The following is a 25173-nucleotide window of genomic DNA, read 5'->3' on the forward strand; positions in this document are numbered from 1 at the left end:
GGCTAACACTAATAATTTCTAATTTACTTGGGAATCAATGGGACATGCAGCTTTCTTAATGCATGTCAGTGCTTTCTTAAATAAATTTATAGACCCTCGTAAAGTAGAAAAATATTTATCTCCTTACCTAGACTACATAACAAGTAGTCATACCACCATTCCCCTCCAAAGCACAAATAGTTCTTCTAACTACACTAGCTACATCCTTGGCTTTCATGAGGCCAGTGTAATGTATTAAGACACGTTTACAAACACTCACTCAATAACTGTAACTAATATGAATTCCAAATGCAAATCTCATCCCATTCTCTTGCTTTCTAAGGATTCAGTGAATACAGATTAGCCATCAAGTTCTTATGCAGCACTGGAAGGCTACTTTTGCTCTAAAAGGCCAAAAAAAAAAAAAAAAAAAAAAAAAGTGGAGTGGTGCTTGAGTTTCTCTATTATGCATTTCCATCATTTTCTCTCACATTAAGAATTACAGAGGACAAATATATTCAGATATGTGCTGCAAAATCACTGGCCAATGCTATCTACAGGACACAAAAAAAGTGGGAAGACTGTCTGATTTATATGGAGAAGCACAGTCATTATCCTGAGCTAGAGGTACCACCGTTACTGACTCTCATCACCCATATCACTCTTTAAGAACGCACAGTGAAGAGCACTTTAGTCTCTGGATCACATAAAAATGAAAAGCTGAAAGCTAGAACAGAGAGAAGTCTCCTTTATACACAGTATTAGAAGAGAGAAAGTGAAAAAGAAAAATGAAAAATAAAAGTAAAATCTGTGTATTTTAATAAAGAAGAAGATAGATAGACAACTAACGAGAGATTTTAGCTTCTGGTTATTCTCAATAGGGATAAACTGAGTCGTTAGGTGTTTTGCCATCCTGACTGCCCACCTGCTGCCCATTTAGATGTTTCATACTTCTAACTTTAACTTTCTTTAAAGTTAATGGTTACTTTATAAAGAAATCCAAAAGGCTTCCAATGAAATACAGCAGTCCATTGTCCCTGACTCTGCCTTACTGATGCTTCTCCTGCTATCTCTTGATTCATCAATTATAGACATTACTTACTGATTTTCTATTGTGATAGATTGAAGCTTAATATCCTCACAGCTTGGGTCTCTCCATAGGGCTGCTCACAACATAGCTTCCCCCAGAACCAAGAAACGGGGAGACACAGCACCCAAGACAAAAGTCACAGTATCTTTTGTACCCTAATCTCAGACGTGACATACTATCATTTCTGCCCTATTCCGCTGGTTATACAAACTAATGCTGGAAAATGTTTGGGGGGTGGGTTACATGAGAAAGAACAACAGGAGGCAGTGATCACTGAGGGCCATCTTGGAATCTGCCTACCACAGTGCTTTTACTATTATGACTGTAAAATAGCATACAAGGCCATGCCAAATTACAGTAGTGTACCATGATTATACGGTTGACCCCTGTACAACACGGGGATAGGGACCCTGACCCTCCACACATTTGAAAATCTGCATATGATTTATAGTCAGCCCTCCATACACGAGGTTCCTCCCAACTGTGGTTCCACATTCAGGGATTCAACCAACAGCAGATCGTGTAGTATTATAATGTTTACTACTGAAAAAAATGCGCGTATAAGTGAACCCGTGTAGTTCAAACTCATGTTGTTCAAGGGTCAACTGTATATCACTTTTTTCTAGAATTAACAATTGCCTCTTATTTTCCTAGTGCCTATCACTCTTTCCATACTTGTCCCCAAAGCTTTATAATACAATTATACAAATATAATAAAAATTGTCGTCAGATATATCAGATTATCTGTAAATTCTACATTTTCCCACTTATCTTCCCTAGAACTCTGTATGTTTATGCTGTTCCAAATACCATACTATTTTTTCTGCTACTATATTTTTCATATCCAAAAGATTTTTGTTTCTAATCCTTTTACATATATAAACATATATATATCTTACATACATGACATATCCTATTCTTTTCATCATTGAAATATTTGACATCTTTGCAATTATTATGGTGTTATTCTCTGTTTACTAAGAGGTCCTTTGGTTTGTTTCCCTTCTTTTTTCATGTTGAATGTTTTCCTCAAATGTCAGCTGATGAGTCCTTGGGCCAAATTAATATTTCAGAGAAAAAAATTTGTGTGAGTAGGCTTCTTAACTAGGGGGCTTCTCTGTGGAATGCTCTTGCAGCAAGTTAGCATTTTTTTGCGGGAAGGGGGCCCATAATGCCAGTATCTGAAGGCCTTTTCTCTAGAGTGTTCATTATCTCCAGAAAAATCTTCTGTCATCTGCTTGGAGTATAAGCTTGGCTTACACTGAGTGGTGGTTGGGGCCAGAAGAGGATTATGCCATTCACGTCTCCTCTTTTCTCCTGGAGATCCACCTCTGTGTTCAGGTAACCCCTGTTTCCAGTGCAGCACCTCACCTCTGGCTTGCACCCCATTTATAGAGTTTCCAGCACAATTTTTCCAAACAACATCTGTACCTCCCACCTCCTGGAGGGGAGGAGGAAAGGGAGGGAGGGAAGTGCAGCCGGAGGGTCACAAGTCTGGACTTGGGAGCCATGCTGCCTGGATGGATGTTGACCTGCTCCTTTGCCATCATCCCCACTTTCAGCTGGATGTCTCATTCCTCTTGTCAGTGGTTCCTGGCACCCATGACTCCTGAGCCCTTATGTGGTGCTGTGAGGAGCACATCAGTCTGTTTCTCATTGGGATCACCCGCTGTTGTGGGTTGAACTGTGTCACTCAAAATTTATGTTGAAGTCCTAACACCTGGTACCTGTAAATGTGACCTTATTTGGAAATTGGGCTTTTGCAGATGTAATCAAGCTAACGTGGGGTCACACTAGATTAGGGTGAGCCCTAACCAAATGATTCGTGGCCATATAAGAAGGGCATGTGAACACACAGAGACACACAGGGAGGCCATGAGAAGACGGAGTCTGAGATGAGAGGGACACAGCCACAAGCCCAGGAATACCGAGGACTGCCGGCCACCCTCCAGAAGTGAGAGAGGGGGAACGGGTCCTCCCTCGGAGTCTCCAGGAAGAACCAACACTGTCAACACCTTGATTTCAGACTTCTAGCCTCTGGAATTGTGAGAGAACAATTTTCTGTTGTTTTAAGGCCCCCACTTTGCGGTAATTTGTTTGGTAGCCTTGGAAATGAATACACCTGGATTCCAATTTCCTCTCTCCCGCGTCATCTGCTTCCCTGTCTTTATATGCGGTTGTTCCAGGTTAAACATGTCTTGACTTCATAGAAGTTGACACTGGTTTTTGTTACTCCTTTTCCTTGTGGCTTTGTGGTGACTCCCATGGGGAAAAGGAGGTTAAAAATACCTTTATTATTTTAAAACCAAAAGTCTCTATAGACTTTTAATTTTTTGTCTTTTTCTTTTCTAAACTAGTTCATACCAATTAATGCACTTTAAGTGCAGTATAGGAACTATTCATAGTAAGAGAATTAATTTCAATCTCTCCAATTAGCACACCCATTCTGCATACTACTGTCACTTTGCTCAAGAATTTATAATAACTTTCTATTGACACATGCATCACGGGAGGTAGGCAGAGAAGGGGAAGAATGAGGAGGAACTAACATCTATTGAATTTATTAAATATCTACTCAACTGTAGATAATTTAGTATAGTCCCTATTTAATCTTCCAAATAGTCTATGAAGCACATAGTGTAATTTCTCTTTTTACAGCTGAGGAAAAGGAAATCCAAAGGTTAAATAAGCTGCTAGGGTCACCCTTTTATTAAGTCAAGAAGTCAAACCAAGGCCTGTCTGCCTCTAAAGCCCGAGCCTGACTCCATGCTGTTTTCAAGTCATACTGTTTGACCATATCACCCAAGGCTTCTATAAACAGGATTCAAGAATCTGGCTAGTTTTACGCTTTCACAAATAGTCAGTGAGTAAGAACAGCTATTGCTGTTTTTTAAGTAACTACTATACCTGACAGGCACTTGGCAAAACCTTTATTTCTGATGCTGATGACAATCTTGAAAAGTGGTTTCTGTATCTGTGGCTACTCCAGACTGACCTTTAATGAGGGCAAATAAAATAAAATATAAAAGTAAATCTAGTAGTACCTTAGAAATATTGAGTTAAAGCACCAAGTGTTGTTTTTGTAGGAAAAGATCTCAGACACATGATGTAGTTGGCACATACCTGGAGGAAAACCAGCTGCATTAGGGTCCCCACCATCCCTGCTAGAATGCCTTCCTCATATGTAGCACGACACCCAAACAATGCTGAAACACATTGTTTCAGCACTGTGTTTAGATGGTATAGATGTTCCAACAGAGTGTCCATTATTTTTCCTAATTAACTACTACACTATTTTAAAACATGAAATACCTTATCCTCTAAAAAAGGGATGACTCTGCTTGGCTGGTGCTCTAAAGCAGCAGTCCCCAACCCTTTTGGCACCAGGGACTGGTTTCATGGAAGACAATTTTTCCACGGACGGTGGGTGGGGGTGTGGTTCAGGCTGTAATGGGAGCGATGGGGAGCGATGGGGAGTGGCAGATGAAGCTTTGCTCACTCACCTGCCACTCACCTCCTGCTGTGCAGCCCGGTTCCTAACAGGCCTGGGGGTTGGGGACTCCTGCTCTAAAGCACACTCAGTTGGCCTACTGCCAAACTGATCCCTATGGTTACATTTGGAGATTAACCTTTAGAACTTTTAGGCAGTTGGAGAACAAAATGCCCTTTGTCACAGGGCCTGTGAAGCACCTTGGCTACTTTTCTTTCTCTCAGACTTTACAGACAGCTATTATTACACAAGTAATAGCCTTTTTTTTCAGCTGGGCCACTGATGCAAAAATTATCTTGCATCTCCCTGAGCAGTAACATCTCACAATCCGTCTAGGAGACATGCCATCCTCCACTGCCCTTGCCTTCCTTCCCCACCCAGAGACTGTCACTTTCAGGAGGAGACCTTATATCCTAGTCCTCAGGGAAAAAAGATGTCATCAGGTGAGACCTCCAAACTCCCTTACTCAATATTTGTATCCACTTCTCTCCATATATCCTTTCCTTCCACCGTCCAGGTGCTCCGCACCTGTGCTCTCCCATCCCATCCCCCAGCAACCTCACCCTCAATACTGCCCCACCAAACACTCATCCCTCCCCTCCGGAGCTCCTTCCCTTCAGAATACAGACAGTAAAGCCAGAGCCACACGAAAGGCAAAGAAACACACCCCCTCATTGAACTACAACCTGTTCTAGTTCCAGCTATTTCCCTTCTGTTTCATTCTTTCATACCCAGGCTTTTAGAAAGGACAGCCTCCACTACTCTAGCCAACACTGTCTGGCTTCAGTGTCTACTATTCTACCACAACTGCTCTTCCAGAGGTGAACAATGACACCTGTGTCCTTCAATCCAATCTGTGCCTGGGTGCTCCTCCATCCTTTCCTTACCTGGCCTTTCTGAAGCCTGTGGCTTTGCTGACTGCTCTTTCTTTTGGCCTCTGGGAGACTGCTCCTTCCCAGCTGCATAACCCAGTGAGCCCTGCACACCTTCCTGCCTGGGAGATCCAGCAAGACTAATGACTGTCTTGGGTACAGGTGATGTCTTCCCCTCCCTGCATCCTGAGTGAACCTCCACAGTAGCACAAGTTCACTGAACCTTAACTGTTTATCCTAAACAATTTATTTGTCACTAAAATTGTAGATCCACCAACCATTTGATATGTTTTCCACATTTGTGATTATGTCAATGAAAGTTTAGTTTTCAAATGACAAAAAAATAACAGTAAAAGTCATTTGAGAACTAGACTCTTATTGACAGTCACAAATGGGGAAAACACGTCGTGTATATATGAATAAAAATGTAACGTAAAAATAGAGAAAATTTGTAACAAACCAGTAATCAAACAATAAAATAATTATTTTTTAATTCTTTGGAGATTTGAGAAAATCAACAGATCCTTTTAGCAGGAAAAAAAATATGCCCAAGCACAAAATCTAAAATGAAAGTACAGAGTTAAAGGAGCTTCTAGAGTCTATCCATTGACTCCTTATAAATCCAGACTCTGAACCTATGCTATAAGAAAAGGAGAGATTTAGAATGGGCCCCAAAATTTAAAGATAACAATTATAGTCCACTGTGTAACACAAACAGAACAAGAGACATATTAATCATAACAACTATTTCAGAGAAGTCAAGGACTTAACTTTCCTTATACAATAGTTCTTTATCTCCTTTTCACTCAATTTAGTCTCAGCCTTCAACTTATATCTGTGAGTGCTCATTAAATGAAAGGCATTTGCTATTTCTTGCATAAATGTCCTTTTAAAACAACTTGAGGTCCTCACTACTTGAGAATTTTCTAACCTGTTCATGCTTAAGAGTCTGTTTGATAGCGACTAGCCAAAAGGTTGTCCTGCCCTGACTATAAATTAGAAAGGCCTTTCTGTCTACCCACAGGGCATCCTTACCCAGGCAGGAGCCCTGCTGAGTTTGTTCTTCCTTTTGCTTGACTACATAGTAAATAGCAGAGACTGATGTTTGAATAAAATGTGATATCACCCAAATTGTTTTATATTCTTTGCCTGGAAAAGTCTCCTTAAAAAATATTTAAGTCTTTTGACACTTACAGGTAGTACTTAATTCTGCTTGAAAGCCCAAGTGTAAGGGTGTCAAAAACAATTAGTATTTTAATAGTTCCCCTCCTTAGGCAGGCACAAATTCATCAGAAAGAGAACAAAAAAGATTCTCAAGAAAATAAGCCAATGACATTTAGCAAAATCATATAATTTGACTATATTATTCTTTATGCTCTTTCTACTTTAAAATAGGATACAGTTTTAAAAAAAATGGAAATGGTAGTTGTCACCATTTACTACTTTGATAGATAAGGTTTTCTAGACAAAGACTGGTTTGGTGTTGTCCTCACTGTTTTCAGAAAAGCTTTATGGTAGTTAGTGCTCAATAGACACCACTGAAAACCTTACAAATTTCATAATTCTGACTCAAGACAATTCTTGCTGTTTCAGAAAAAGGTAGGTCAAGAAATAAGGGGACCCAAGGCTGAGTGAAGCAGGGAGGGGGGATGGTTGTGTGTGAAGTTTTAATATATCAAAAACAAAGCCTGTCTTGTGCACCCCCCATAGTGTTATTTTGTGGGAAATAATGCCAATTCAAAGATATCTACCTAGCTTCACATTTAATTCTGACTTCCAGTCTTGGAGTGGCAGAGCAGCTGTGCCTGGAGGCAATACAATCTTATTTCTGTAAAAATCTCTCAAAGCTCCATATATAAGTGGAAGAGTCAAAATAGATAATCAAATCCAAATTAAGGCTATTAAGAATTGATTTGGTGTAAAGATAATATAGCAAGATTTTGTTTAGGTTATGGATGCTCACTGAAAATGTGTAATCCTTGTTTGCCTAAAGTTTTGATTATGTTTTATCTTATTTTGTCACAGTTAAATAGTTTTATCGTTAGGGATTTTAATTGCATACAGTTTATAGAATTCTTTCTGATTACTCTATATCCAGTTAATTAAAAAAAAAAATCCCACTGTACCACTTAATGAAAAGAGAACCATCTAATGAGATGCAATCAAACTGCAGGCAGATGCACCATAAGGTGTGGCCGAACAATTCATATTTGTTAAAACTTTGCCACAAACGTTTTACAGAGTCTATACGGGAAAAGAAGTCCCTGAAGAGAGTAGAAATCACTGTACCCTGAAAAACACCAGTCACTCAGTGGTAATACCACTCAGTTTTATAAAGAAAAAAAGAAAGAAACAACCAAAGAAAAAGAAAGGGGGGAAACCAAGTCCTTGAAAGTCTTCTTTCAACCTTCATAATGTAGCCTCCACTATTATGCAATCCTTCCCATCTTCATCCTTTTTCTGCCTCTCACTCACTCTGTTACTCACCTGTGTCCATTCCTGAGGCTCAGTCCTTGACTTGCATTCTCTAGGTTTGAAGATTTCCTGCAGGTAACTCATCTGCTTATGCAGTGTTAGCAAGTCTTTGTGAGGGTATCAACACAGAGCTCTAGACTTGGCTTCTCCCCTCGCACCTTGATCAGCTCTCTAACTCTCCCCATTCCTTGCAGCCAAACCATGTCGGCTCAAAGCGGCTACAAAGTCCTTGCAATTCTTTCTTCTCTCTAACATTTGTCACTTCAATTCCATGCAAACTGCTCAGACCTGTCATTTTCCTGCTCAAAAACCTCAGTAGTCCAAGTTCTTGGTCTGGCATCAGACTCTCAATATACTTATTCCCTATCTGGTCCTTTATTTTTAACCAGGCCAGTTGATTCACTAACACCCAAATATGGTATGATTTTATTAAAATGTGTTAATAAATATTTTGATTATCTTGACTTACTATTTTCTATAAACTATAGAAAATCTTTAGATTTCAAATGCACTGTATTAAGTAAAGAAATTAGATAATGCCCTGTACTCATTAGCAGATGCTTTCATTTATTTACTGTTGTTAAACTTTGCTTGATTAAGCAAGGGAAAGAAATCTAATTAATAAGTAACTCTCCACTGCTAAGGAGTAAATAATCCAATCAAGATTGAACCTCACCCTACACATCTGATGCAACAACCTTCAAACCTGTGACGATCAAATATCTCCTTTTGATGACAGATAACATATTAGGGAGAAGATGAGAAGGATAACTCCTTCTAGCTACAGCTAGAGCGTTAGCAATTGGCATACTAAGTCCTACTTATTTGGGTGACAACCGCAGACCCGATTTTGCTCAATGTACACTAATTGTTCTATGCAAGCCTAAACATAAGCATGTCTGTTCATTCAACACATTCTTACTAAATATCCATGTGTCGGGCACCAACCCATCGAAGAACTGGGGTTACAGCAGTAAACAAGGCAGAAACCCTCCTTTATTGTCTTGTTTGCACCCTGATGGGACTCAGGAGTAGTGTGGCAGACACTGAATAAGAACATTTTAAGGCAAATGCGTGTTGCATAACAGGAAAAACCAGGGTGCTAGTAAGAGCATACAGGTGCTTATAAGAGCATACAGTTTTACAGGGTTCAGACTAAGGTTTAGAAAAGACCTCCTGGGAAAGTGTGTACATGCTGCTTCTGCTTCTTGGCTCACGCTTGCCCTCAGGGTTTTGCCTCATTTCTACTTACTCTTCAAAACTCAGCTTTGATTTCAGGTCCTTCTAGAAGCCAAGTTTGAATTGTCCTCATAAAGTCTGGATTGGTCTTTCAGACTTCTTAGTGTTCCAAAAGCTCTGTGCATTACCGCTATCTTGGCATTAACCAGATATATGAGAATTGTTGCTCATCTGTCTCCCAACTGGATGGTGGATTCTTAGAGGGAATCTCTACGTATTAAGTGCCTAGCAAGTGCTTAATACATTTTGCTAAATAAATGAATGAGTGAAGGTTTAGCAAGGAAAAATACCAAACACTTAATTTCTTCCTAGGTCTTAACAGACAAAGCAAAAGATAAAACAGGGAAAGGTTTTAACCAAAGTATTTTGGGTAGAGATTTGGAGCACAACACAAGGGCTGGATTATTCAGTGTGTACAATTTCTGGAGTTAGAATACTTGAGGTCATCTTTTGCCAAAATATATTCCATGATATTTTAGCCCCAAGGTCTCAGAGGATACTTTATCAGGATTTTCTCATTCTGAAATAAAAGATGATCTCTCTCTCTCTCTACACACACACACACACACACACACACACACATATGTAGTCTAAGTCTATAGTTATAATCTATATATAATCTAAAATTTCCATGATCTTTCTAACAGAGTATAAACTTATTAGATTAATTTAGATATTTTAATACAGAGTTTATTAAAAGAAATAAACAGTGGTCCTCATTCAAGAAGGTGGTTTATCCTTGTAATCCAAGCCTCAGATAAAGAAAAGAATGCTATCTAGTTGTTCAATCTGGGAACAAGGGAGAAGATAGACCAGAGGCTAGAAAACCTCTGAGAGGGTGTGAGGGTGTATCTCAATAGCTTGAACTTATGTCACAAGAGAAAAAAATGTACACACATGGTTCTCCCAGATGATGGGAAGAGGAAAAGATAGGGATTCAAGCAGTTGTATTCAGAGCACCACATGGCAGAGAGATTAAGAGCTTGGACTCAGAAGTCAGGTGGACCTGGGTTTGAAATTTGGCCATAGGGCTGGACACAAACTATCAGACCTGTTCAATCCTTGGTTATTTTTGACTATAAAATAGAGATAAAAACATTGACTATCTGATAGGATTATTGAGAAGATTAAATGGGATATGTATAAAGCATTTCAACATATTGCTTGGCTTTTAACTTAAATAACTCAATAAGCAAAGTAACAGTAAATATTAACTTATTATTATTACTATTAATATTATTTTACTTAGGATGCAAACAAATTTAAAGTAATTGTAGAAAATCTCATATATCTTTTAAAAATCATGAGATAATATCAACTACTATATATTTTTAGAAAATATAAATATCAGGTGTTAGTTTTGTTTAAGTTCATGAAAGCAAACTAAAAAATAAAAGGGGTTTCCATGTTACATTTCAGTTCCATAGTTCAGTTGTAGGGTTAGTACTTTCAGTGAAAACACAGTAATTTTTAGAAAAAGATTTCAAAATGAACTCTGAAATGTCATCTTTTTCTAAAAATACACATGATGCTTGTTGCAATGTCCTTAACCAAATTCTGCATTTTTCAATGTCTAGTCTGATAAATCTATCTTTATACATACAAACCTTAAAGATTAATCTGGTGGTTTGAATTTTTTTTACTTGGTTAGAAGTATAAAGGGAAAACAACAGAAATATCAATGAAAATAAGTTTTTAAAATACTTTAGTCCACTACATTTTTATTAGAACAGAGAATTTGATCTTTATGGTATATCTCCTTTGGTTTGCTGTATAATCTACTTGCTTAATTATCACAAAAGCCTTAGAACTTAAGATAGTACATTGGCCTTGGTAGCGATAGAAGTGTAATGCTCACCTGCTTTTTTCATCTGGACCAAAAGTATCACAATTTACAATTATAGATGAACCTTTGTAGCCTGGACACTTTACTAACATTACAGTCACAGAAGGACTGTGTTTCTCAAGGCCAGTACACAAATTTATCTTAAATAATTTCCCGCTACATAATAGCCAAAATATTTATTTTAAATTAAACACAGCATGGGTATCTGTATGCCATTATAATCATATCATATGGCTGTGGGTCTTTTCTTTAATGACTTACAATGGGAGCTGAGTTGTTTATTTCATATATTGTATTGATAATAATAATTAAAAAATCTAAGTACCTATATTCAATCAAACAAGAAACATGATGGAAATCAAAACTATATTATGGTTGTGTCAATAACTAGCTCTGTACTCTTAGAAAGTTTTCAGCCTCTCTGAGTTTCTCTGTCCTCTACAGTTTTTGCCATTATTTAGTATATCATAATGACTCTAAATAATAACCCAAAGCTAGGGATTAATTATCCACAATGAATTTTTCTGACTTATTACAATTTTTTCTTCCTATTGTTAGACTAGGGAAAGGCAAAACAATAAAAACATACTATTGAAAAAAGTCAGAAGATCTATTTAAAATTTTGGTGTAGATTTTTACCTTTTCTCTCATTTATTAAGCATGTATTATGTATACTTTACCTTGAGCAGTAAGGATCTACACAGCTATTAAAAGATCATTACATTCATGTCTTTTTCTTATTTTATGTTATCCTAGAAATTCGACTTAAGTTTCTCTACTCAGTCAGACATTAATACTTCTAGAACATAATTCATCTGTAGCCAAAACAACTCTTGAATAAAATCTGTCAAGTATCTTTTCATTTCTAAATCTGGTAAACTTTGGTAACAATCTCACTGAATAAACGGCAGTCACGATGGATGAATTTGACTTTGACCATGAAAGGTAAGCAGAACCCTGTAATACATAACAGTGAGGGAAAGGGAACCAAAGTAAATAAAACCCAATCAACACAAAATGACATCTTGAAGACAGGAAGAGGGCTCCATGAGGTTGGGTGTTCAGGAGCCAGTTAGAGATGTCTGAAAGGAGTCAGTCTCAGATAAATATCGGAGACTAAGTTAACTCACCTTCTTTTTAGTGATTCTAGCACATTTCGCCACAATAATATCACATGAAGCTCATCTGTATTAAAGATTTTGCCAAAATGCTGGTCACAGTGTTTCACACTGTACTGGCAAATACGGTACAGTAAAACAGCTCACAATTCAATATTTCAAATTGTATCTTAATGTAAAGCAAATCTACTACTTAAAATAGTACTAAGAAAGCACAATGCTTTTGAAAGGATACACTGGAAAACACTGATCAGAAATGTGTGAGATAACTTCAAATAATAATAATAAAAGTAAAACGTGCACTTGAGACCTGAAAGAAGAATCCTCGACACTACCTCAAGGCAATAATGGAAGGATGGAAAATATGAGTGCACGATCGCATTGCAAATATGTACATCCACACATTTTTACTATTTTAGTCATACTGAAACTCGAGAACTTCACAGCAGCCTACTAAAATCACAGATCACCAGGATAAAAGTAGATAAGGAGAATGTGCAATTTATGAATACGGTTTATTACCATGGTTACAAACTTTCAGGACAGGCCGAGACGCTGGACTGAGACTTCCCCGAATATCTGTTAAAATATATATATAAAAGAATCTTAATATAGAGGTCTGTTCATCTCAGGAAGTATAATAGTATTAGACATATTTCCAAGGTTAAGTATTTCTGGAAGCGAAGCAATGCTTCAATATCCTGAAATACTTGAAGCAATAATGTTATGACTTTTACTTCGCATTTAATTATGCTACTGTGAACTCCACTGGGATAAGGTACATATGGTTCTTTAGATGAGACCTGTCACACTAATCAGGCTTTTCCAGGTTCAGTGCATTGATTTGTTAATGCGCTACTGACACTGGCCAACTGGAACGCTTCTCTCTCTGACACTTGTCATTGCAAGGGAAGGATTAAACAAACTTCTAAAACTTCTGAAGAGTTGTTGCCCACAGCACTGCATTCTTGACACATGACTTTAAAAGAATTACAAAAAGCGGGGGCGGGAGGGATGTTGGCGCACGCGGGGTGCGGGGGTGGGGGTTGTTCTTCGTGATAGTCCCCTAGAAAGGAACACGAAACAAGTGTAATGTTCACCTTTCGGCTTCGGTGTCCTTTTCCTTCGGTCGCGGAAGGCAGCCCCCGACTGCAAGGCCTCCAGCAGACTATCCATCACTCCTGTCTCATCACCCTCTGTGAAAAGAGATGCAGGGAATTCCATCAGCCCTCGGGGTTACCATAGCAATGTCAAAGCATGCGCAGAAACTGGTGATGGTATGGTAGGGGGAAAAAAGATCAGATGCCAGGACTAAGCCAGCAATTTCAAAATATGATAGGACTTAACTCTCTCATAAATCAAATATCTTTTAATGAAATCTGCCTCATTAGTGCCCGTGTTACTGTCCACTGAAGAGAACCGAGTTCCACTGATTCACTTCAGAGCACTGCTTTTATAGTCTGGCGGCAAAATAACTTTAAATGGAAGGTGGTTCTAGTCATATCTGTGTCTCAGGTTATCATAAATCACATTTTCCTTGTAGAAATGGGTTATTTTCAAGGCATCGGCTCCTTTTCTAAAATCGACCAGGTGTGGGAGAGTGTTTCTGTTGTCGTTATTGATATTCTGCTGTCTAAACTTATCATACAAAATTATATTTCCAGGCTAATTTCTGTGAACATGCTCCCAACGATTGATTCTTCATATCAGGGTAATTGTCCCCAGACTTTAGGTGACACAGAACAATCACTGCAAACTTTTACAGAATGTATGAAAAGTTTGTCTTCTATAATGAAAAATAAACCAAAAGAGGCTCTCAAAAATCTAAAGGATTATATCACTTTATGATTAGTTTAAATTGATATTCTGTATATAATTGATGAAGATGTGGTTATAGAGCCATTTCTCTCTATCTGGTTATCTTGTAATAATCTATAGCTATTTATACCTGTCAATGCTAAATGTTATTTAAAGGAAGTGGTAAAAAAAAAAAAAAAAGCTTCAAAGAAACCATTGGATCAACCTAAATTCATGAAAATGCCAAAGATTTTTTTTTGTCCCTTAGAGAGAAGTTATTTTCAGGCATTCTCTATGAAATTGTATGGCTGGTATACAGTCATGTGTAAAGTACTAGAAAACTATTTTCCTCTGGATTTTTTATTTCTTTTTTTGAAACGCAATCCCTTTATAGGGAACAGATGACAAATGAATGCAGTAGCGTACAAATAACACATTCATTTACAGTTTATAAACAGATATGTGAATATAAACATGTGTCAGCCCTTTTCAATCTGGTTCTGTTTCATTTTTAGAGAAGTACTAAACCTCGTAGGTGTAATCCAAAAACAGGTGGGTGAGAAACAGAGTATTTGGAGGTTGTTAACTTACATGTAAATTTAATTCTAAAGTGGCTTGATGGCTATTTTAATTAAAATACGTCAAATATTTCAGACACTTTAATTAGTAACTATCTTTGAAAATTTACACTCAAACTCAACTATAATTTTTCTAAAAAGAACTGCAGGTAAAGCTAAATATTTAAGGTTGTGAATATATTTCATTAGTAAAAGGAAACACTGAACGTTCTTTAGTAAGTTTGCTGTTGTTAGTGGTACTGATGAAGTGATGTGAAAGTACTACATGTGTATTATAAGCCTGAGCAGATGGGTAAACATGCTGATGCTGTTGGCAACAGGGATGCTTGCTGTGGGATGCGAGATACAAATATGCAGTGGGAGAAGGAGAGGAAAAACCGTGAAGTGCTGGATTGGATCTAAAGGTATCATTATTACACATTGGAAAAAAGAATCATACATCCATACTGATACTGAAAATTTTAAAATTTATTAAATACGGGTGAAGAAAAAGCTCTGCTTTAAATAAGAATGTCAACCAATAGATGTCAAAGATATAAAGAGGACCGAGTTCCATTAATATAAGATAGATAAGGGAAACAGAAAATTCACCATATCACAACTCACACAGTAAGAATTAATTAGGCAGAAATCATCAATGGTTACAAAACCCATTGTATGTAAGGTTATGCAGGAACATCGTATGGAGAAATCTCAAAGGTATCACCTTACCCAACTAATCAAATTTGACATCACCAGTAATGGGGCACACCGACAATAATTGTCTCCTGAAGTGATGCACTGAGATGGACACAATATAAACTGTGTAAAAATATTTAACCTGGGAATTCCCTCGAGGTCCAATGGTTAGGACTCCGCACCTCCATTGCCAGGGGCACAGGTTTGATCCCTGGCTGGGGAACTAAGATCCCACAAGCCGTGCGGCATGGCCAAAATAAACAAATAAATAAACCAAAGCTTAAAACCATCTTTAACAAAAACAAACCAAAAAAAGGACAAAAACAAACAAACAACAAAAAAATTTAACCTGCATCTAAATGTAAGGAAACAATCTTACAAATCCAAAGTGAGCGACATTCTGTGAAACAACTGGTCTGGGTTCTTAAAAATCATCAATATCATGAAAGACCAAGAAAGAGAAAGAGAGGAGAAAAGCTTAGGGAAGCAGCATTCTAGCTTAGAGGAGATTAAATAGACATGGCAACTAAATGCAACACACAATTTTCCATTAGCTCTCGGGTTGTAAAAAAAGTCACAGATGACATTATTGGGATAATTAGACAAATTTTAAAATTTGCTGGGTATTAAATAATTATATTGTACCAATGTTAGTTACCTGAGTTTGATAATTATATTATGATCAGGGAGGATAATGTCACTGTTCTTAGGAGACAGATGCTGACATGTTCAGGCTCACTAAACAACTTACACCACAGTTCCACATTCTCAATTTCATGCCTTTGATCATGCTGTTTTGTCTACACAGAACATCCTTCCCACTTTCTTCACCCATCTAACTCCTTCTCCTTCAAGAGAGATAACTGAGAATCCTTTCCTGACCTGTGTGTGCTGAACTGGGTGCCCCTCTGTGTCCTAATGACTTGTGGTACATATAGCAATAAATCCTTTACAATATTGTTTACTTGATGGTTTCTACCACAGAGAATTTGTCGAGGGCAGGGATTGTGGTTTCCATTTATCTTTAATACCAGCAAAGAAAGTGTTCATTAACGTATGCTGACTATATTAACAAATGAAGCACTAGCATGGTCAGCTGGAAGGAGTCACCACATAGAAGAATAAAGGTCACGATGGGGAGGGAACGAGTGGGAGTACATTCCCACCACCACTGTAAACAGCACAGCTTTGTTCCCTCCTTTACCTGGGCTCACACAACCATTCAGTTGCCAAACCTTGTTCATGTACATGCCGGTATCCCAAGAAGTGATCCATTGTTTCCTTTTCTGACTACACTTAATGTTGGTGGTCCAGAACTGAATTATTTTTCACCTGAAATATCGCATGAGTTGCCTAAAATGATGTTGCTTCTAGTTTCTCCCTAATTCTAATTCATCCCATAGAGCACTAAAGCAGAATTATGATCCCCTGGTCACAAATTTTCAATATCACTCACTTCCCACAATATAAAGTCCCAACCCTTTCACTTGGCCCTGACACTGACTCCAATTGCTTTCTAGATCTTATCTCTGGTTTCCAACATCACAATCTGTTCTTCAGCTAAAGGCAACTGCCTGTGATTCTCCACAAACATTTTCTCTCCCATCCATCAGTCTCTACCTGGAACTTCTATCCTTGGTCTTGTCCCCCAGAACTAATGGCTTTGCTTGGCCTTCATTCCCCACTCCCGCAATGGAAAGAATAGTGTATCAGAGAAAGAAGATCTGCATTCTAGTCTGGGCTGTCAACTGGCTACAAGTTCCTACATGTTCCTGACATGTGTAATAGAGATAATACCTGTCTAGGGTTGATGAGAGGATCAAATGAGATCATACAAATGAAAGCAGTGGTAAATTGCTAAGAGATAAAAAATGTAGGGAAATAAATTCATAAATGGACTCCATAGTGCACTATAGGAAGTTTATGTAATATCTGATTAGGTTTTCAGCATTGTTTTAGATCCATTATAAATTAAATAACTCTTTAATAGCATATGTGATTAATAACATCATTTCTAAGGGAAGCTCTGATCAGAAATACAGGTAGACTCTTAAAATAATCCAATGTGTAAGATGGAGACAGAAAATGAAGATGTTTTTTTCAAATGCTGAAAATGCATTTAGAATATTCATTTGACATATGTTTATTGAGGGCTATGATGAGCCAGAACATTACTAGGCATGAAGGATATCTAGGTCCCAAGAATTAACAAGAAATGTTTTCTGCTCTCCAGAAGCAGAACAGTGTGCTAGGTATGGGAGGGTTCTATCGGAGATGTAAGTTCTCCTAGTGAATTATGACCTGGTGAACAAGCAGGAGTTGGCCATGGCAGGGACTGGGGAGGGAACAGCATACCTGGCAGAAGAGGTAGCAGGTTCAAAGGCAAAGGTTATAAATAAAAACAAAAGTGAGGTATAATAAAGTATTTAAAGGACTCATATTTACATTATTCTAATACAAACCAGAGAAATAAAAATTAGCCATTTTTATTGTAGACTAGAATTCAACTTCTTTAACTACAAGTCAATTGATATTCAAAATATTTATTATAGTCTCTCTCCTGCTGTTAAAACTCTTTTAAATAAATAGACTAACTGCAATAGTCAAAGCTGTGCTTTGTGCGAATAACACATCACCTTGCTTAATTTGTAAATCGTATTTTAAGAAGTCACACAGCATCAAGGGAAATGGAGAAGGGAGAGTTAGGGATGAGATATTTCTATAGGAGAATCAAGAGGATGTGAGGACAGGCAGAGGGGGATCTGCTAAGGAGATCACATGGGAGACAACTGGGCCATAGGAGAGAACAGTGGCCGAGAAACTAAAAGCAAATCTGCTGGGTTGACCATTTGGAAAAAGGATTGTTCCTTATTTCACAGACCTGTCAGAGAGGTATACACAAATATCAAGCAAATTTTTAAAAAAAATATTAGTATAAACCTAGAAATAATATTGTTGTCCAATAGGAAGTAATCATGACATACTAACTGGAGGGGTGAGGAAAATTTACACCATTGCACTACTATAAACACTGGCTATTCGTTTGACCATCAGGTATGATAAAATTATAATGTGAAGACAGCAGAGGTAAAGGAGAAGGGGTATACGAGGAAAGTGTAAGCAGGGAGAGGGTATAAGGGAACTAAACCTTCTACCACTTAGGAACTCAATGTCTAAAATGAAAAACTGACAAATAATAATCTAAGTACATTATCTAGAAATAAGGAAGAGGTAAATATCAGAAAAAAAAAAACCCACTAAGAATTAAAAGTGGTTGCCTCTGGGAAAGGGGAGGGAGTTGAGACGGTGAAGGAGAGTGTATTTTATTTTGCTATAAGCCTACTGTATTTCATTTAGGAATGTGCAGAAATCACATTGATAAACACAAAGAAACTAAAAACTTCCTGACAGGATGAGGCAACCAAGAAGGAGGAAGAGGAGAGAAAGAGGTTGCTTCTTGACCTTAACGTGCTTTCCTATGACAAGGGGAAGAAGACAGGTAACAAATGGTCCAATATACAATGATGAGCATTGTGATGGAGATCTCCACCCAGGAAGGACACCTGGCATAGGGCAGAGGGAGAAGGGAAAGACGTCACAGAAGGCCTCCTGAAGACCTAAGACTTAAAGAAGTCTTTACATTTGCCAGAGCTTCCTGAAGAGGGAAGGCCCTGCAGGGTTCACAGAACAGCTGTACAGGGGACATGAAACACTTGGGAGAACTCCCATGTCCATGGGAATGGAGGGCAGGTCACAGTAGGGGTTACTGAGAGGTGATGCTGAGGAGACAGGTAGGGGCCAAATCACCAAGCAGTGAACATGCCAGACTGTGGAGTTTGGAAGGGAGCCATTAACTTGTTTTAAATGAAGAATTAACATGGTCAAATTTCTACTTTACAAAGATCACTCTGAGAAGAGACAAGACAAAGGGCAAGGAAAATAAGGAGAAGGCAGGTTTCCTGGTTTACGTCCAGGCAAAATGCGATTGTGGGAATCAGGTAAAGAACAGAAGCGGTGAAAAACGAAAAGAGAAAGGAGGAAAAACAGAAAAATCTTGGTCTGCGTTGATGTGAGTACTAAAAAATGAAGTCGAGGCTAATTTCCAAGTATCCGGTTCGGCCAGTTGGATATATGTTGGTGTTATTCACCAAGTACTGAATTATTTTTGTTTCATGGTAGAATGGGGCTGAGGCAAGAGAAGAATTCAGTTTGGATATGCTGAGATCTTCATGAGATATCCAACTGCAGGTGATTAAAGGTGTCTAGAAGGATGATGGTTTCACAGGTTTAAAACTTGGGGGAGAGGAATTAGTTATACTAACAAGTTGAACTTAGAAGCATACTGGTCATACTGGAAGCTATAGAAAAGAACATAAACATAGTGAAATGGTATTGAACACAGGTTTTGAATTTAGACAACTTGTATTTAAATTCTGGCTTTCCAATTAGAAATCAGTGTGGCTTTGGGCAAATTACTTAACCTTACTAACCTCCATTCTTTTTTCCTCAACTTTGATGTGTGACTAATAATAGCACCTACTTCACAAGATTATTGGGAGGATTAAAGGAGATAAATCATGTGTAACACTCAGCAGAGTGCCTGGCACATCATAAGAACTTAATAACAGTTAATCTTTGCTGTGGTCATTATTGATGTTATGGCAGAGCATGAGTTCTGTTAGGAAGGGTGTGTGTAGACATAAGAAAAGAGCTGAGGGGAAGCCACATGGCAAGCTAATATGCAAAGGGGATTTTAGGAGGAAAAAACTGTTCTCAACCCGTGACCATTTTCCATTGTGTTCACTTTGCATGTGCTTCCAGAGCTCCCCTTTTCACTCCCACAGTCTCTGGCACACTTTCTTTAAGTCTCATCACATTTGATATGACTTTAGTGGTAGTAAGACATATAATAACCACCTGGAATTTGGCATGAGGATAGGGAAGGAAAGCTCAGTTTCTCCAAAGAATTGTTGAAAGTGTGCAGCTGATACTCAAAATTCAGAGACTCAGAATTTAACCCACCTCTTTCTAAAAGAAACACAAGACAGTTGCCCCAACAAAATTACATGAATTTACTGTTCATGCTGCTAGCTATAGACCTTCTGGGGACAAGGCTGTATGTGATTTACTTGCTAACCTAGTTCAGTCTTTAACCTTCTAGAACAAAGCTCAAAATACTACTTAACCCAGGCAGCAAAAAGACAGGAATAACGTAAAACAGCATCTTTGAACATGTCTTAATCTAAATGTGAAACTGAAAATTTATTTGAGTCAAGGGAATTAGAAAGCCAACTTTCATTGGGATTTAACTGATAAAACGATAATTAGAACAGTTCTCTCGTATATTATAATGACTGGCTCAACCATGAGAAGTGGAATTTTATATTTAAAAACCCAATACTTTAATATTTCTGGCTTTATTCACTATTCTTCATTATTTGCATATCTTGAATTAAATATATTTCCTGTTACAAGTTAGAAGGAAAAATGTAGAATCTTTTACAATGAAGTAAGGTTGTTTTTCTTTTTTCCAAAAAAAAATTAAGAGCAAAGTCAAGGAGCCAAAGTGTTGGGCTTAAATCTTGGCTCTTGCCAGCTGTGTGCCCCTTAAAGACCATCTTGTGCCTCCCTATTTCCTCCTCTATAAGATGGGGATAATAATAGTACGTTCCTCAAAAGGCTGTTGTGAGGATTAAGTGAGCTAATACATATAAAGAACTTAGGATAATGCCTCACACACAGTAAGGCTTCAATAAATATTACTATTATTTTTAATATTATGATGACTCTTCTTTTTCACTAATATGGCACACATTGCTGAATGGCCAGTGCAACACATCCATTCCCTACCCTCTCTTTGTCTGCTTCCGCTACAGAGGCTGGAAAAGTTAAAACCTCATTTTGCAAAGCTCCCTTGTAGTGAAGCTGAGGGTGGCCCTATGATGCATTTCTGACTGATAAAGTGTAAGTGATCACCTGTATGGTGCTGCTAGAAACAGAAGAGGCAGATGCTGATAGCCACTCTCCCCCTTCCTCCTATCTTGAATATCTACCGGAGCTGTGACAGCTGTGGCTGCCATCGCACGTTGCTACCCCTTCTCGCTACCTTGAATATGCTTGGACCTGTGACAGTCATCATAACTCTGAGCACAGACCACGGGGCCACTCTTTTAGTTGCTCTGGATAAAATATAAGGCTATATTTTTCAAAGCTTGAGTGAAAAATATTTTGCAGATACATTTGAATGTGTAAACCATAATTATTATACTATTTATTACATTGTATTCAGATTGGAATCTAAATTATTTCATGTCTTATAGTAAGTAGAGTTATAGAGATGTTTGTAAAATAAAGAATTTTTCTTATATGAACTCTCCAGTCTCAAAAAGAAAAAAAAAAATCCATTACTGGATGTCATGTATAAAGCGTGGTTCTATTCTAATTATACAAACAACCAAGAAAAAGTGGTAAAATAAATATACTGTTGTATATAAATCAAAGTGTATTGTTATTAACTTTTAATTTCCAAATTTCTTATGATCTAGATTCTGTTGTAAGAAAATGATTTTGGTATCATAGTCATTCAGCTTAACTCATGAAGATATCTAATTTACCTTCTTCTGGAATTTTTTATGAAAGTTCTTTCATTTTAAAAACTAGTATAAACAATTGACCAAATTCCAGAAAAATAAGTTACTTGTCTGCTCATTTAATTCTCCTCTCAAATAAAAAGGGCACAACCACTTTTGGAATGTAAGCACACTTAAGGCACAAGATTTAAACAAACCATATAGTCAATGAATGAGTCTGTCATTATGAAATATTATAGCAAAAACTTAGTTGTGCTGTATTAAATAGACATCCAATATTAAAAAAAAATACACCAAAACACAACTTCAATCAGACAGACAGAATTTCCCAAAATGTGTACCACAGAACGCTAGACCCATGAGAAGCTCTGTGTGTGTGTCCATGTGTTTTTTCTGTGGGGGAAGTGGGGTGGTTCTGTTGTCAGATATGCCTGGAAAATAATGTATAGTATATATCGCTCTTGGCAATTCATATTGAGTATTGAAACGAAATTCATGGTTGAATTTCACATTGACTACGAAAACTCAATTCATGATTCACGATAAATGTGGCGTTTCAAATCAGTAGAGGATAAGAAAAGATTCAATAACTACTATGATGGTAGTTTATTTGGATCCCACCCTGCTACTTATACCAAAATAAATCCCAAGTGGATCAACTATTTCAACATTAAAAAATTAAATTGCAAAGTATAGCAGACAGTATAGAAAAGTATATTTTTCATTAGTTCTGAAAGGAGAAGATCTTCCTAGGGGAAATCTGAATACCCAAATGTCATATAGTTTGTACTAAAATAAATGTCTACAAATCACAAGAACAATAAGAAGAAAGTCTACACATAAACAATGAAAGGAGAAACCAGGAAAAAAAAAATTGAAAACAGGTATTCCCTAAAACTGATTTTCTTGAAATAAAGAACATTATGACTCAGGAAAAAAAAAAAAAATCAACAATCAATAAAAAAATAACAAAAAATCAGGCAAATAATATGTTCAGGAAATCCATCATAAAGACAAACAAATAGGGCTTTTATATAGAGGATATAATCCACAACATCATTCATAATTAAAGATTTTCCAAGTACATCAATGAGAGATCATTTTTACCTATCAGCATGGCAATAATAACAACTAAGGATAATTGGTAAAGGTTGGAAAACAGATCATTCCACACATTATTGGTGGAAATATAAAACTAATGCAACCTCTTGGGAATGCAATTTGGCAATCTGTATCAGAAATAAAATTGCACATACCATTTGATGAAATAATTTTTTTCTAAGAAAATTATCTTACTTATAACTCATGAATGCAAGGGCATATGCACAAGGATGTTCATTACAATGTTTATAATAACAAGTGATTGAAAACGACCTAAATGCCCATCTGCAAGAGACAGACTTAATAAACTATGACATTCATATACTAAAATATGCTGAGATGAGGAAAAAATAATGAAGCATATTTAAATTGTTGATATGGACCATATCCAAAACATAGTAAGTGAAAAAAGCCAATCACTTATCAATGAGGACATTGAGTACAGACCTTTCTATGATCACTCACAGCTATTAGCTACAAAGCAGAGGATAAATTTCCTGACTTCCTGCTTAGCAATTACTCCACCACATGATGATGAAGAAAGGCACTACCTAATCATTCTTTCTGTGTTAAATGTTTGTTAAAATATCTCCATGTAAGTATCCAAGTGACCAACTCTGATTAGCTTGTTCACAGTGACCTATTCTAACAATTACTAAAGAAAACAAAATTTAAACCAGTATTGACTCCCTGGCAAAAAGAACATTGCCAAAGTTGTGTGTTGTACAGGGCTGAGGGTGCTGAACAGAGGTCTTCAGATGCAAAAGTACAGAATGTCTGGGGAAAAATAATGTATCTATTTAAATACATATGTAGATGTGAAATGATAATGACATTTAACAAGATGTGACTCTCACTCACAGTGAACACCCATGACCCTATAATCACAGAGTAACCCAGAGAGGAAAAGGTTAATTACACGGTAGAACACCACCATTCTAAGCAGAAGCTTAACTTGTCACCCACAAGAGCTTCATTTTATTCTGAGAAATTAGTCTGACAGTGCTTAAGCTTGGCAATTGCTTACTTCCTGTTGAAAATATATTAGATATATTTTAAACTTGTTTTAATATTTTCATATATTAGAAAATTTTGAAAAGACTTTTCAATGGCTTTGTTCTTCATGAAGTTTTTGAACAAAGAATGAAATGATTTCAGATAGAGAAAATAAAAATGCTTATTCAATACCAAGAATCAAGGGGAGGCTAAGCTAGGGAATAGAGGTGATTTTGCAGAAATTTTCTTTCAGGAGAAGCTGGGACAAACGGACTTGAGGCCATGAGAGGCCACTCTCAACCAGCGGTACCTGGAAGAGTGAATAGGGCCCAGAGGGAACCACCAGTCATGCTGTGACAGCAGCATATGGTGCATACTGGAAGAAGGGGAAAATAAGGTCAGGAAGGGAGGCTGAGGGAGCTTGGATTCAAGGCTGAAGAACTGCCATAGAATGTTTTTGAAAGGTGTGAAATAATCAAAACTGGACTTCACTATGATTAAAGCTGGCACAGTGTGAAGGTGTCAAGCCTGGGTGACTGGGAAAACAGTGATATCATTAACCCAAAATGAGAACATAAAAATCAGGTTTTATGTGGAACATGACAAGTTAGGTTTTAGATGAGCTGATTTTGAGGTCCTGGCAGAATAGTCAAACTCTTTTGTCCAGGAAGTAGTTGGAAATATAAAACTATAAAGTCTGTAGTTCAATTCAATCTTACAAATGTGCACTAAGGGATATGCGGCAGGCACTGAAACCAGCCCCTGCCCTGTTCTCATGGGACTTGCAGTCTTAGGGCAATTTCAACACATAATTCGTCACTACCTGTATGACGAATGTTCCAAAAAAGAAAGCCAAGTGGTATGAAATTGCTTAATACAGAGGCAGTAGGTTAGAGGTATAGCTATGGCTGCCCAGTGATGATTTCAGGGGTTATTCTTTGGTACTTGTATTTGCACTTAAATTTCTGAAGATAGGTTTTATTTGTACTTTAAAACACACGACCCTATAGATAGCACAGTAAACAGTGGCAATTTGTGTATTAGTATTTTGGGTGCCAAGAATGCTCTTAGTCAAGTGCCACCCCACTAATGCCGATCCTGCCCAAAGTAATTTTACTAGATTCAAGTTCTAGGTTCATTTCGAATATGAATTTGTGGTTCAAAGTATTAAGTATTCATTATTTTTTCAGTTCATTTCAAAGGAGAAATACAGATTTCTTCTGCACAAATATAGTATTCCTTCCCCAATCAGATGCAGGAATTATGACATTAATATTACAAACTGAAGATATTTGAAAGTCCTAATCAGGTTAACAGCAACATA

General features: G+C 37.3%; 1 protein-coding gene across 1 annotated transcript in view; it reads right to left on the reverse strand.

Annotated features, from left to right (window-relative positions):
• DIAPH3 (diaphanous related formin 3) overlaps positions 1–25173 on the reverse strand; it is a 569503-nt gene that overhangs the window by 125232 nt on the left and 419098 nt on the right. The window contains exons 26-27 of the mRNA XM_059903469.1: positions 13210–13305; positions 12632–12688 (exon numbers count right to left, since the gene is read on the reverse strand). Of these exons, the coding sequence (XP_059759452.1) occupies positions 12632–12688; positions 13210–13305 (153 nt within the window). The remainder of the gene's footprint in view (positions 1–12631; positions 12689–13209; positions 13306–25173) is intronic.

Source organism: Balaenoptera ricei, chromosome 18 (assembly GCF_028023285.1).
Source record: "Balaenoptera ricei isolate mBalRic1 chromosome 18, mBalRic1.hap2, whole genome shotgun sequence".
Taxonomy (NCBI): domain Eukaryota; kingdom Metazoa; phylum Chordata; class Mammalia; order Artiodactyla; family Balaenopteridae; genus Balaenoptera; species Balaenoptera ricei.